This window comes from Vespula pensylvanica, chromosome 10, assembly GCF_014466175.1.
Source record: "Vespula pensylvanica isolate Volc-1 chromosome 10, ASM1446617v1, whole genome shotgun sequence".
NCBI lineage: Eukaryota > Metazoa > Arthropoda > Insecta > Hymenoptera > Vespidae > Vespula > Vespula pensylvanica.
Genome location: NC_057694.1, coordinates 2,404,627 through 2,419,970, shown reverse-complemented (window position 1 = coordinate 2,419,970; position 15,344 = coordinate 2,404,627). Strand labels below are relative to the sequence as shown.

The 15,344-nt window shown below is 27.8% G+C and overlaps 2 protein-coding genes across 7 annotated transcripts; one reads left to right on the top strand and one right to left on the bottom strand.

Moving 5' to 3' along the window:
- Nucleotides 1–1,449: 1,449 nt before the first annotated feature.
- On the bottom strand, nt 1,450–4,121 carry LOC122632229 (metalloendopeptidase OMA1, mitochondrial-like). The gene is made up of 8 exons (XM_043818803.1): nt 3,796–4,121; nt 2,962–3,325; nt 2,760–2,899; nt 2,487–2,660; nt 2,306–2,413; nt 2,012–2,212; nt 1,754–1,930; nt 1,450–1,668 (listed from the first exon to the last, which is right to left on the bottom strand). The coding sequence occupies exons 2-8, from the start codon at nt 3,311–3,313 to the stop codon at nt 1,567–1,569; spliced, it is 1,254 nt and encodes a 417-aa protein (XP_043674738.1). The 5' UTR covers nt 3,314–3,325; nt 3,796–4,121; the 3' UTR covers nt 1,450–1,566.
- A 683-nt stretch (nt 4,122–4,804) lies between these two features.
- LOC122632228 (microtubule-associated serine/threonine-protein kinase 3) lies at nt 4,805–14,457 on the top strand. 6 transcript variants are annotated; one of them, XM_043818798.1, is made up of 22 exons: nt 4,808–5,211; nt 6,114–6,327; nt 6,431–6,510; nt 6,622–6,724; nt 6,965–7,028; nt 7,240–7,339; nt 7,423–7,634; nt 7,744–7,819; nt 7,906–8,136; nt 8,226–8,457; nt 8,532–8,866; nt 8,982–9,154; nt 9,233–9,303; nt 9,383–9,610; nt 9,711–9,938; nt 10,034–10,631; nt 10,883–11,064; nt 11,183–11,403; nt 11,525–11,860; nt 12,103–12,168; nt 12,469–12,949; nt 13,032–14,457. In XM_043818798.1, the coding sequence occupies exons 2-22, from the start codon at nt 6,153–6,155 to the stop codon at nt 13,940–13,942; spliced, it is 5,103 nt and encodes a 1,700-aa protein (XP_043674733.1). In that variant the 5' UTR covers nt 4,808–5,211; nt 6,114–6,152; the 3' UTR covers nt 13,943–14,457. The 6 variants fall into 6 exon arrangements, with proteins under 6 accessions (XP_043674737.1, XP_043674735.1, XP_043674733.1 ...); XM_043818796.1 differs by having other exon boundaries at nt 4,809–5,211; nt 6,947–7,028; XM_043818799.1 differs by having other exon boundaries at nt 4,811–5,211; nt 6,947–7,028; nt 10,034–10,601.
- Nucleotides 14,458–15,344: the final 887 nt, after the last annotated feature.

Below are 15,344 nucleotides of genomic sequence, written 5' to 3'. Positions count from 1 at the left end.
TGTTTTTATGATAATAATTATTATCACATTATTATTATTATTACTATTACTACTACTACTATACTACTACTACTACTACTTCTACTATTATTATCATTATTATTATTATTATTATTATTATTATGATTATGATTATGATTATTATTATTATGATTATTATTATTATTACTATTATTATTATTATTATTATGATTATGAATACTGTTATTATTAATATGGTATAATTCTGGTTAAAAATACGTGAGGTTTAAAAAATACAATTAATATTGTTTTTTTATTTCTTAGAAAATATCATATAAACATTTTGTTCATGAATGCAAAAATAAAAATGACTTCCAGGTGCACATAAAACGATAATAGACTGTGATATAATTAATCACTAGTCAATACTTTAAAAGATTTATGGATACAATGAAAAACTCAAAGAGTTCATTGTCCATACTACATATATATGATTGCAATGCACGACATAACACACTATATGAGCATGATATATCAAACGCTCAAGAAAAGAAAATACATGTTTATGCTGAACAATTTATAGCCAGCAAAACATTAAGCACCTGGATAAAAAAAAAATCCACTACACAAATGTGGTATTCATATACCATGATATTAATATAAAAAAAAAGATAATAATATACTTAAATATATATATAAACATCATGCATATAAAGAACTATAATTGCATTCAAAACTAAAAACTTAAATTATATGGACAGGATTGACTTGGAAAGCATTTAGCAAGATAGCTAATAATGCTTATAAAAGTAGATTTCTATATAATTTTGCTTTTTCTTTAGCTTATAAAAAAAATATTAATTATATTCTATATATTACATTTTATAAAAACATGTTTCATATAATTTATACTCACATTTCACAGAAAATTATAGTTGTAATTAGCAGTATATACAATTATATTTTTGATTTTTATTTTTTTAGGAAGTAAATTGTGATATATATAGATAATAAAACCTTAATATGACTACTAATATTTTTTCTAACATTGATTTTGTAAATTAACAAACGTAAATAATTAATACATTTACGTTTATATCTATAAAGAAGTTCTTCTAACACACACATACACATATATATAAATTTATTCTGTTAAAACCTTTGAATCCAAATTGATGAATATTAAAATCCTCTATATATGTATGCACATATAAATGTTTGTATTTGTTTGTATACGAAGGTATAAATATTGTTTTCTGTGTATAAATTACTCATATCATTGTTAGTATTGTAAATATAAATATACAATAATAAAAACAAAAAAATATCATTTGTATATATAAAATTACATTTTTGCATAAATTTAGTATACCTGTACACATAAATCATACTTTTATAATATATAAATTTATTATATAAAACTTCACATTATAATAACTGATTAAAGATAACGTTATCGATTTTTTCAAGTAAAAAATCTTTAAATGGTATTCTGAATAAAACTATTTTATAAAAATAATGTGTTAGTTATAAGTTATAATACACATGTTTCTTACAAACATATTATATACTATAAACTTCTGTAGCGTTTACATCTTGTGTACATTATGTTATTATTATTCCTTTTTGTTTAAAATAAAATTCGTGGTCTTTCAAAGTGCGTTTGTAAAATGTATTTCTTGGATCAATTGGATTTAATTCTGGACACTGAAAAACAGTATAATATATTTTACATACAAAAATAAATTAAATTTACCTTACTAGTACAAAGTGATACTTATTAAAAACATACACCAGATGATTTCATTAATTCTATTGCCTTTGTTATTTTTTTATTTAAACTTTTCTCTCTGTCTCCATGAGCAGGATGTGTTGATAGCCAAGGTACAATTTTGGATGCTAATTTCATTTCTGAAAGCACTCTCATCGTACCCCAAAACACAACTGCTTCACGTACATCTACACAGGCCTTAAAAGAATCATATATTCTGTATTTTGTAGATTTCGTATGATAGAATATGCTTCTAAAAACTTTAACTGAATGACTTACTTTTGCAGCTAATTTTAATCCCACCTCATCAGCTTCGTTTTCTAATGATCTACTATATGGTAAATTATGTAAAAGATTTACAATATGTTGTCCAATCACGTGTAAAAGAAATGCTAAAGAATCAGGAAAACTTGCCCAAAGTAACAAAATAGGAATTGTCATTAAAACATCTATTAATAGTGCATGCGAAAATTGTTCAACCTAGTAATATATAAAAACCATAGTAGTTATTACTAGCAACTTGTAATAATAGAATTGAACTTAGAAATAATTTGTTATTTTCCTATTAATTACCGAATGCAATAGCAATGCATGTGCCATTTCATGAGCAAGTATAACACTTAATTGATCATCATTATCGATAATACTCAAAATACCCAAAAAGACGAATATATTTCTTTCCTAAAAATTATCTAACTTAAAATTACGAGAATATTTAAGTATAAAATAGAATTTTCTTTTCTATGATACATGCAGGTAAAACATAAGCGTTTTTTATAGGAGAATCAATAATAGTTAATGTCCAATTTTTATTTTCGATAGAAATCAAGTCTCTATTTTTAATCAATATATTTTCTATAATTTTGATAAGTCTTTTATATGCAGGATGATCTTTTGCTACTAATAATCCTTTATGTTCCTCTAAATGCTGAAAGATAAACAAAATGTAATACTTTTTTAGTAAAATATCTTGTTAATTATATTTATAATTAAAAATACAATAAGATATGTAACACCTAACTCTCACCATTTCAAGAACTAATTGGCCTAATGCAGCTTGTTCTTTTTTATTAAATATTATAAATCGCTTTCGTTTAGTTATTGGATCAGTTTCAAGGTGTATTACATAATAAATAATAAACATTAAGAATAATATAACCAATGATCCTAGAAAATTATAAGTAAGAACTCAACATTATTATTTTCATAAAATATATTAATTTATTTACCTAAAAATATGTTTCTGTTTTCTCTAAACATCAGTTTATAATATTCTTGTTCTTGTGTTGATTTCTTTTGCCACCATCGTTTAATACCACGTCCAAGTATAAATGCACTCAATCTCAAAATTGGACGCAAGATAACAGCAAAAATTGGTGGTATATATAATTTAGATGTTGTATGAAAATTATATATTTTTTGATAATTTATATTTTTTAATTGTTTTAGAGATACCTCTGTACGTAATATACAAATTTTAGAATATCTAATAGATTGATGATTTGGAATTATACAAATCATAGATCTTATTTTAAAATAGTGAATATGGCGAAGTTTTATTGCTTTTTGTATCCAGAGCATATTGAAAAATTACTGTAAAAATGATAGAATTATTTCTATCTTAGATTTGTTCAAAAACTTTTTCTAAAGATATAAAAAAAAATACAATATAATTATAGAGAGAAAAAATGAGAAATTTTGTAAATTATACAATATTTTCTTTAATAGAAGATATATATTCTTTTTATATTAAAAGCATAAAAATTTTTTAAATACATTTCATAACTATTTAAATATATTACAAAAACGATATTATCGACAACAGATAATTTATATTAATTCTATAAATTATTCCATAAAAACAACTCCTCAAGCACTATAATTCTTCGATGCATAGTATTGTTTTATAATAAATATTTTTATATTTTAAAAAATATGTGTATAAATAATGATATATTTATTAGAAGACTTCGTTTATATTCTCATGTTTTTACTATGTTCATACATGTTGTATAAATTCCTTAAATTCTATATTTTTTTCAGTTATGTTAAAAATTACTTACATAAGTCGAAATCCTTATTTCTTTTTAATATAATTTTATATGCTTTATCGTTAAATAAATTTGTATACAAAATAACCTCTATGCGATGAAATTGAATAATCAATATTATTCATAACGTCATATGAATTCTAAGATCATCGATCTAGTTTAATCGTTTGTAACTTCATTATTCAAAAAATTACATAGCTTTTATAGTTATCAAACTTGTATTAATGTAGTAATATCAAAAATTCGTAGTTTTAATTTTTACCAGCATCAACACTACTATGCGTTTCTAATGACTAGTTGGTAAGATAGAGCATAACATTTGAAAATGACAAAAGATAAATTTATTTTGATGTAACGAGTTGGTAAGTATTCTACATTATCTACAGAATTCGGATAAGTGAAAAAAATATATGTTGTGTGTGTGTGTGTGTGTGTGTGTGTGTGTATATAAATTTGCTTTACTATATAATAATAACTCGTAAGATATACTTTAAATCTGAATTGCGTAAACATTAACGATGTATTTAAAGTTTAAATAAATTATTAAAAATAGATTATTTTAAATAAAACGATTTATTTTTATCGTTAATTCGAAATAATTTCTACTTTATTTTAAAACAAATTGTTTTAGGAAAAAATCTTATTCTAAACCTCATTCGAAACGTCTCATACTTATACTTTTGTAAATAATAATAATGCTTTAGGTGTTATCGATCGCGACGAATTTTCTAACATGTATTCATGAACTACAAAAGTAGTATTTGTTCGATCTTTACATAGATATTCATTCAGATAAAATAGAAATCTATCTAGATAAAATTTGTAATAATTAAACGTTACTTCGATTACGATCAATATTTATTTATTATTTTTCTCGAATGTAATATATTTTCTATTTCTATTTCGTATAGAAACAGATCTGACCTAGAGTATAAACGATTGAATATAGGTAAATACAAATGTATGTAGATGTATATAGATGTATATAGATGATCAATCAGATGAGTGATCTACTTAGGAATGAAATAATTTTTCAAATTTTAACGAATTATTTGAAAAAGAAAAAGAAGGAAAACACTATTTATAAGGAAAATAAAAAATATCTGATTTTAACACCTGATGTCGTTTTAACTTTTCACAACATGGCGTCCGACAGAGGGAAGTATAGGACAAACATCAAGAAACGAACAGTATGCTTGTACTATATACAAATATAAAGTGTCATACAGTGCGGCCATGGATGCATGTATTTGCGCGTGCACGAGTGAGGCTCTCTGTATACGTCCGTCATGAGTCAAAATTTACGGTTCTTTCATATTTCGTGATTAATGTCTTCGTCAACAAAAAGAATGCAAATTTAGTCTCGGAACTACAACACCTGCTCAATCCTATGGACTGTTATCCCACGAGGATGACTCTTTCTGCCCGGTAATCAAAACTTAACTCGACTTTATGTGTATCACTTATTCTGTCTCGTGAATACTGTGCGTCTCTTTCTTCATTCGTCTTCAACTTGGCGTTTGAACTTGTTATATTATAGATTTTTCATAAAATAATATCCAACCACTTATTTTAAATAATACATTAATCTATCAAAACGATCATTGTTGATTTTAATCATTCACGTACTTCGTATTTTTTCTATACGTCAGAAACGGATTTATATTCTCACGACTCATTGTTTTAACGTTCTTCTATCAGTATGAGAAATTCTTGTCATTTTAACTGAATTATGCATAATTTTCATAGGACTTATTTCTATATTACTTATCAAACGTTCGTCATTGCTTAACTTATACATTTTTACTGAAGGTAACAAATTGTAAATGCAACATATATGTATTAACGACTTAAATTATCATCGTTTTTAATACTAAAATACAGTGTCTAATGATGTATGTCTTTAACTACTAATCAATTTTAAAATGTTATCAATTTTACAAATGTAGGATGAATAAGAAATAGATTTATATATATGTGTGTGTGTGTATATATATATATAAAAGTTATATACAAAATTGTATAATATCAAGTAGTTGTTGAGTGATAATATCTATTTGTGCTTTCTATAGATAATTTTGGGAAGAAATTAGATGAAAAACTTATAAATATAAAATAAGATTTAATTGTTTTTCTATTAGTTTAATAATACTTTTTTCTATTATACATATCACGTATCAATGTGGACAATAATATTTATAGTGATGAAGCTCAAAGAATATTTTAGTTGTTTGTTTTTTATTTTTTGTTTATTTTTCTTTTATTTTACATATAACACATACATCCAATATTTATGTTCAGATATATAAAAATTTGTTTTTCATTTGCAGTTAAATTCTAACAATTGAATAAAACAAAAGTTTGCAAGTATGGAACAAAGTAGAAATAGACCAAGTAGACCACGTCTACGTTCACATGGTAACTCTGCACGAGTTCTTGTATTCGATCAAATAGAATCAGATGATACCAATTGTAGCACAGAACAAACACGTAATCGCCCTACAATATCAAAGATAGAAAGTAAAGAAGCTCCTGTTCGACCAGGTTAATATAATTTCCTTTTATAATATTGTTCAGAAAATCTGTATCACGTTATATGACCAATGTAAAGTTTCTACGTAATTATATTAAAGTAAAAAATTTACAGTTAGTGGAGAATTATCAAATTTAGTTCGTATGCGGAATTCAGCTATTGGAAAATCAGCTCCTTCTTTATCAGTTCATATGGTTAGTATATATGTCATAAAATTATTATTATTATTCAATAAATCAAACAATAATATCATATTTTTTTATTAGGTCTATATTTAAAATATTATAATTTTTTTCTCTCCATAGCGTGATCCAAACATTCCTCGACGATCTGCTAAAGCAGCACATCGTAAATCATTCATTGCAACAACATCGCCTACTTTACCACGTTGCCATTCACCTTTATCTGGTATATCAAGAATAGATTACTTTTATAATTTTCTGCTTTTAAAAATAGTCGAAAGGAATAAAGTGAAAAAGGTTTTTATGAAAGATTTGATATAATAAGAGTTTGTAATTTTATAAAATTGTAATTATAGAATATTATAAAAGTAAGATATTTTATATTTTTTTTTGTACTTGTTATTTATAGGAAATAGTAAATTAATTTATTCGCTGTTTCCCAATACAGCTTTCATCCCAATTGTAGGCAGTCCTCTAGAAAGTCCTAGGATGTCATCCAGTCCACATTTTGCTTTTGCTCCTGTTAAAAGGTATATAACTCATTTGTTTTGTTTTGTTTTTTTTTTCTTTCTATTTTTCTCAATAAATTTTTTTCAATTAGTGCATAAAGAAATATGTCATAACTATTTTTTATGATTTACAAATTGAAATATATTCTTATATTTATAAACAAATTATTAATATAATATAAATTAATTTTTGTATATTAAATAATATAATACAAAGATAATTATATTTTAGGATTGGAGGTGCTACAGGGACTGGTGATGGTAGAAGATGGTCAGTTGCAAGTTTACCTTCTAGTGGCTATGGGACAACACCTGGTTCAAGTAATGTTTCGGTATGTAATTTCACATACTAAAAAATATATTGGAAGTATATATAAACACGTGAATTATATTAAAATATTATATATATTCTTAGTCACAGTGTTCGAGTCAAGAACGTTTACATCAGTTACCAAACGTTCCAACTAAAGATGAGTTACGCATGTTATCTTGTCACTTTTCTAAGCCTGGTACACCATGTTCATCACATCCAGGTTTTCCTGGTTCCAGTATATCTACCATTTCTGGTAGTCTTGAAGAAGAAGGTCGTAAATCGCCATTACATCGACCGCGGTCACGAAGCTTAAGGTATGTATAAATTACATGACAAATCTGACTCTCATAGAATTTAATATTTATATGATTATATAACCGATTTAAAAAATTATTATTAACAAAATACTAATTGTAATTGTAGTAGTCCGAGTCGATCTCCTGTTCTTGATAGCGAGATTGTCATGATGAATACTTTGTACAAAGAACGATTTCCAAAGGTATGATTTATGTAAAAATAATATATGATAAAAAAAATCGTTAATAAAATAGTTCAATTTATTAATGTAATATATGTTTCAATTAGGCTACACAACAAATGGAAGAACGTTTAACAAATTTTATTAATGAAAACAAGGAAATCGATGAATATGAAGTAGTGGCACATATGACTCCAGATTCTTTACCAATTTTACGTTTTGTTCATCATCAAGTAATTGAAATGGCAAGAGACTGTTTACAAAAGTCACAAGAAAAATTGATCACAACAAGATACTTTTATGAAATGAGTGAAAATTTAGAACATTTATTAATGGAAGTATGTCAATAGTATTTCAATATAAAGATTAATGAATATTTATTTAAACATAAATTTATGATCATTGATAATAATTTTCATATTTATAGACCAAGGAAAAATCATTAGAAGCTGCAACACGATTGACTGGTTTAATAAAAAAACTTTTACTAGTGATCTCACGTCCAGCGCGATTATTAGAATGTTTAGAATTTGATCCAGAAGAATTTTACCATTTACTCGAACAAGCTGAGGGTCAAGCTAAATTTAATGCAGGAATAAAAACTGACATTCCTCAGTATATCATCAATAAACTTTCTTTGAATAGAGATCCAATAACTGGTATATTAATTACTTAATTTTTTCATATCTTAAATAAAAATTATTACTATATCTTCTTGTTATATCTTTTCCAGAATTACAGGAAGATTTGAATAAGCTTGAAGATTCTGCAAGTTCCAGTGATAGTAACATACAATTAACGTCGAGTCCTAACAAAGATGATGATAAATCTCAACGTGTTCCTTGTGAAAGTGATTATGAGGTATTAAAACTTATTAGCAATGGAGCATATGGAGCAGTGTATTTAGTTAAAGAAAAGACGACTAGACAGAGATTTGCGATGAAGAAAATTAATAAAAATAATCTAATGCTTCGTAATCAAGTGGAACAAGTGTTTGCTGAAAGAGATATAATGAGTTTCACAGATAATCCTTTCGTGGTATCAATGTATTGCAGTTTTGAAACGAAGGTATGTCATATATTTTAATATTTTAATATTATGTATCGCACAATATTAACTATTGTCGAAATATTATTTTCATAAATAATACATGATATATAAATGTTAATTTTTATCATTTCAGAAACATTTATGTCTTGTAATGGAATATGTTGAAGGTGGAGATTGTGCAAATCTTTTAAAAAATATTGGTCCTCTTCCATCAGATATGGCAAGATTTTATTTTGCAGAGACTGTTTTGGCTGTAGAATACCTGCATAGTTATGGTATTGTTCATAGGGATTTGAAACCTGACAAGTAAAATTATTTTAATTACATAAACTTTGTATGTTATTAGTTTATTTTATATTTACTAATTAAAATTTTATGTTTCAGTTTACTTATTACAGCGTTAGGTCACATTAAACTTACAGATTTTGGTCTTAGTAAAATGGGACTTATGTCTCGTAAGTTAATGACTTAATATAGCTAAGTAATTATATTTCTTTTTTTGCAATAATTTAATATGTATATTTAACTTTACAGTGGCAACAAATCTTTATGAGGGATATATAGATAGAGATACTCGACAATTCTCTGATAAACAAGTATTTGGTACACCTGAATATATCGCACCAGAAGTTATATTAAGACAGGGATATGGAAAACCTGTTGATTGGTGGTCTATGGGAATTATACTTTATGAATTTCTTATTGGTTGTGTACCCTTTTTCGGCGAAACACCTGAGGAACTGTTTGCTCATACTGTTAATGGTTAGTATTAATATTCGTAAATAATAATATTTGTTTCACAAACATTCATGTTGTTATAATATGTTAAGAACATAATCCATAATTGAATTTTTCTTTTTAGACGACATAGAGTGGCCAGATGAGGATGATTGGCTAGTTCATCCTGAAGCTAAAGATATTATAACTGTATTGCTACAACAAAGTCCTAGAGATCGATTAGGAACTGGTGGTTCACATGAAGTTAAAGAACATCCTTATTTTTATGGCGTTAATTGGAATAGTCTTCTTAGACAAAAAGCTGAATTTGTACCACAATTAGTTGATGATGAGGATACGAGTTACTTTGATAGTAAGATATCTATAGTTTACTGCATGACGCTGAATTGCTTTTCATATATATTTAAGTATTAATTAATCTCACGAATACTTCATATAATTTTTTAGCTCGTATGGATAGATATAATCACGATATAGGCGATGATACAGATGACACTGATGATTCTCCTCTATTTGGATCATTTTCTTCGTATTCTCCACAATCACGGAAAATTTCTCAAAGCCGTCCACAACAAACAAATATAGAGCCAGAAGTGGATTCTAAGAAACAACCATTCCATACTGAGTTAGAAAGCACAGTTTCACAACTTTCTCTTGTATCAAATACATCTATTACTACTACTACTACTACTATTACTACTACTACTACTACTACTACTACTACATCCAAACTCTTAGAAACGAGTCAAAATTCAGAGAAAAGTCGGTCGCTTCTTTCTACGAAGACAACTCCATGTGTCGAAAATCTGAACAGGCCTACAAAGTCAAGTATATCATCTATTGGTTCTACTTCTATTGGAAGCAGTGAATCGCAATTAACTGTGGTCAAAAATATTCAATCAGAGAATACTTCTATTAATTTGAGTACACCAGATTCTTCACAAACAGAATCTGAAGACATCAGCCCACAGATACAAAGGAAACGTCACACACATTCTCGTGATAAGCTGCCCAGGTTCAGTATTCCTATTGATGATGAGCACATGTGAGTCATTTGACCTATATCCTTGCCAATATACACGTAAATCAATAGTTTTCTCCCTGTTGTTCTATTATGGCTTTTATTTTATAATGATTCTTCCCTTATTTTCTCTTTTGTTCGATACGTCGATATTATTAAATATTAAATCAAGCAATGTCACGAATCCAATTTCCTACATCTCTTTTCATCACCATGATTTTAATTAATATAAAGTAAATTACTTGCTTATATATATATATGTTATATATTTATAGATTGGATTTAACAGCAGCAAACAAAGAGATCCTGGAGGATAAACATAATTCCAGTACTGATTCCTTTGAATCTTATAACGCAGTTCCCATTTTACCGACAAATAAGTCAAAGTCAAGGTCTGTTATTAAGTCTGCATCGACTAGTGGCTTATCACTAGTAATACCGACTAGTGAATTTACTTGTATGTATCTAAATTATCATAAAATTTCGTTTTTATAATCGTTATTTTAAACAATTATTGATATTTTTTATCAGAATAATATTATTACGTTTATTGTTTAATATATCTATACTTTTAGATGATTCTCTGGTCAGTAATCAATCTATTGAGTCACCTGGTGGATCTTCTACAGCTTCTTCGAGAGATACGTCCCCATGTCGAGAATTAAGTCCTCTTGTAACCAGTTTGAAACCTCCAATTATTATAAGAAGAGGACCATGTGGATTTGGTTTCACAGTGCATACCATCAGAGTTTATTATGGTGACAGTGATTTTTACACTATGCATCATTTAGTGATGGTATGTTCGCAATATATCTTATTTGGAACTTAATTCATCCATTCAGTTGAAAAAGTGTAAATATTAAAATATATACATTCAACTGTAATTTTAACTGTAAAATTTATGTATTCAACTGTAGGCAGTTGATCAGTCAAGTCCTGCATTTGAAGCTGGTTTGAGGCCAGGGGATTTGATAACGCATATAAATGGAGAACCTGTACAAGGGTTATATCACACTCAAGTTCTCCAGTTAATGCTGAGTGGCGGTGATCACGTCACTTTACGTAGTACGCCTTTAGAAAACACCAGTATTAAATCTGGTGGTAGAAAAAGAGATCTCACTCAAAGTAAAATGGCACGCAGAACGTTTCATAAACAAAGGAAACAAAAACGAGAGCTTTCTGACAAGAAGCGACAAAAAACGTCTCTTTTTAAGCGAATAAGTTCGAAACGTGCTAGTGTAGAGATGCAACAGGTATACATGAGAATTGTCATTCTTTCACTAATTTTCCTGATCTATTATATCAAATGATTGTACATATATACAGCAATTTTTATGTTTCACACGAAAACTTTAAGATATTTTAATGATAGCATAGTGCTTAAACTTCACTGCATATTTTTTGCACACATGTATCGGTGCCAGAGAAATTAAGCAAACAACATAATACAAGCTACACACTCGTTACGTTAAGTGCATTTTATGTTTTATTGCAGCCATTAAGTATCAATTGTCCATTGTCAGCACCCATTCTGTCCAGTGACAACAAACCTCCACTTATGGTATGATTTCTTTTATACATTTTTTAGCTTCGTATACTTTTTGGCGGTTTATTTATTTATTTATTTATTTATTTATTTATTTATTTATTTTATTTCGTTGAATATATGTTATTCATTATTTGATTCATATTTATACCAAAGCTTCTTATACCACAATTGAAATATACAGATGAATTAATTTTTTTGACATATGCGTCCATTTTACAGAAATGCGCGCATTCAACACATACTACGCTTTTAAACAAGTATAAGACAAAATACTATGACGTCGTACATTTCAAATATACTACATTCTTTCAGATGGCTGCAGGAATTTGTTCACCCTCAATGGTGACCCCTAGTCGATCTTTTCAATCCTTCACACGTTCTCAGGATATTACACCTTATTATGGTGCATGTACAAAATCCGTCTGTAGTCCTTCTCCACCAACAAATCGTACTAATTCAGAATCCTATCATTCAACTGGAAATTCAAGTCCATGTTCAAGTCCAAACTCTTCTTCACCAGGTTCTAATATTTCTATTGGAAATTTGTCAAATCAATCACATTATCAGAGACCAAGTACTTTGCACGGTTTAAAGCATAAATTACATACAGCAGCAAAGAATATCCATTCTCCAAATCGTAGGAAGTCTGTAGGGCATATACCTTTATCTCCTTTAGCTAGAACTCCCAGTCCATCACCACTCCCTGCTAGTCCAACAAGAAGTCCAAGTCCTTTAGCATTTCCCACAGGACATCAACCTGGTAGTTCTAATACTACGCAATCATATAGTCCAGGTATTATTAAAACTACATTTTTATTATAAATACTTGGATATAATCGGTATTGTGATATAATCATTCGTTTAATTTATTTTAGGTGTTTGTTTGTCAGCACCTAGTAGTCAGAAGAAAGGATATGGACGTCCAAAATCGGCAGAACCAGGGTCACCACTTTTAAGAAGAGCTCTCAGTCCCGATAGATTGCATCCTCGTTCAGCGGAAAATAAAACATCGATATCGCCATTGGCAAATACCGTCGTAAAAGTAACACCACGCGTGACAATTGCTCAAACGTCTCATGCTGAAATTTCCGAAGAGGCTAGTGAAATGAATAAAGAAAGCAGTGATATAAAAGGAGAGAAGAAAGTGTGTACAGAACCGAAAACCGTAGTCGATTATCCTAAATTAACACATGGTATATCGATTAATATAGCAAACGTTGGTATATCTAATGCTTGTGGAAGTACACAGTTACCAAGAATAGCTGAAGAAAAAGATTCGCCAACTGGAACTAAGAGCGATGATTATACATCGAAAGAAGTTATGGTGCCTGTGGAGAAAAATGAAAAAAATGAGAAAAATGATGCACGTAACGATCGAATATTATTAGAAGATAAAAATGTAACTTACAATAACGAATCTCGCAGTGTTTATCCTAACGAAATCAGTGTGAGTAATCTAGAATCACGAAATAATGAAGCAATAAAGGACATTGTTCATCAAAACGAATCACCGAGTACACTATCTCATGGTGCTGCTGGTGTGTCTCCAATGACGTTAGAGCAAAAACAATTGAAGCGTAATGAAACGGAGATCAAATTAACTTCATTTAATTCGGGTGCTCTCGAACAATCAACTTCTAGCAAGAGTAATGTAGATAACACTCAAGAGTGTCGGAAAATATTAAAGAAATACAAAATCGATACTTTAGATAACTCGAAAACTCGGGACGATTCAATACGTTCGTGTGAAAACAGTGAGTTCGTAAGTGAAAAAAAAAATATCTAATTATGTGTGCGCGTAACCATTTACTTTGAAAAACTGATTTTAGAAATAGGTTCAGCATAAAACTTAGTAGCAAAAAGTATCAATATTTGACTATAATCAATAATGCTTGTGAAAAAAAAGAAAAAGAAAAAAAAAAATAAGGAAAATCTCCATTTCGCGTTTTTTGATGTGAAAATGAAGTCGCGATGGAGAAAAAGAAAGAGAGTCATTTATCGTAACTGTAAAAGTATTATGTATCGTGTATAAGTCTATACGTCGTTTGAGATATCAATCTGTGTGATAATACTCTTAACTATTCTCTTGCTATATCATTGTTCAAGTCAAATTTGTTAAATTGAGCTCATTGCTAGTTACAGTTTTAAAAAATATTTGTGTTGAAAGTTATACGCTTCCATTAAATAATTGTTTACAAAGGAGTAAATTACTGATATTTTAGAATAGTTTTGTCCCGCCATACGCTTAGTAAAAGAAATAAGATCAAAATAAGCAAAAATAAAAAAAAGTACCTTAAAGAATTCCAAGAATTTTGAATTTTTATTTAAGTTAATAAAGTTTGTTGGGTATATTAAAGAAAAAAAAAAAAAAAAAAAAAAGAAAGAAAGAAAGAAAGAAAAGAAAAAAAAAGGAACTTTGATTTAGAAACTATAATTTGTAACTTTATAATTTGTTATATTATATGGTAGTCAAAAATAATTCGTAAAATCTGTGATCGTTGAGACGCGCCATTATATTACATATATATTAAATATAACATTAAATTTGAAACACGAATTTACAAGTATAAGATATTTAAACTTTAAATGATAACACATTGCAATTTTTAATTATCGTCAATTTTATTCCCTAATGTATTATCGAATATGGGAAATATCGAAAGAATTATTGACTTCGTCGTGTCCGGTCAATATAATTTATAACATACTTCATAAGAAATATTACTTGTCAAATTGATATATATGTATGTATATATACGTAATGTATTTACATACATATATATCGACATATATTTATATGTATACAAAGTGCGTGCATATGTATACATGTATACAAAGTGTATTACAAACTTATGATTAATTTTATGGAAATAATATGATAATAATAATTGAATTCAACTATATGTGCGTATATAAGTACACACATATACGTAAATTTAATATTATATATGAGTCTCATTTTTATAATTGAAGAATATATTATCAATGACTGCACTTGTATACTCTGTTTCACTGATTGTAATCAGAAGAAACAGTGCTATCGACTAATGATCTTGTCTTTTGTAATGAACTCAGAAATATTGTGAAATTGCTTGAAGAAAATTTTCTGGGACATTCTTATCAATACACGAATACAATCATCATTGAGGCAGAGTGTACTTAAAGGTACACATTCGCGCACACATCGA

Coding starts and splice junctions, on each gene's coding strand:
- LOC122632229 (XM_043818803.1), bottom strand. CDS start 3,313: ATGCTCTGGATACAAAAAGCAATAAAACTTCGCCATATTCACTATTTT. Junction 2,414..2,486: donor AAAACGCTTATGTTTTACCT/GCATGTATCATA, acceptor GATAATTTTTAG/GAAAGAAATATATTCGTCTT. Junction 1,669..1,753: donor AATTAATGAAATCATCTGGT/GTATGTTTTTAA, acceptor ACTGTTTTTCAG/TGTCCAGAATTAAATCCAAT.
- LOC122632228 (XM_043818796.1), top strand. CDS start 6,153: ATGGAACAAAGTAGAAATAGACCAAGTAGACCACGTCTACGTTCACAT. Junction 7,635..7,743: donor CCGCGGTCACGAAGCTTAAG/GTATGTATAAAT, acceptor TTGTAATTGTAG/TAGTCCGAGTCGATCTCCTG. Junction 11,861..12,102: donor CTAGTGTAGAGATGCAACAG/GTATACATGAGA, acceptor GTTTTATTGCAG/CCATTAAGTATCAATTGTCC.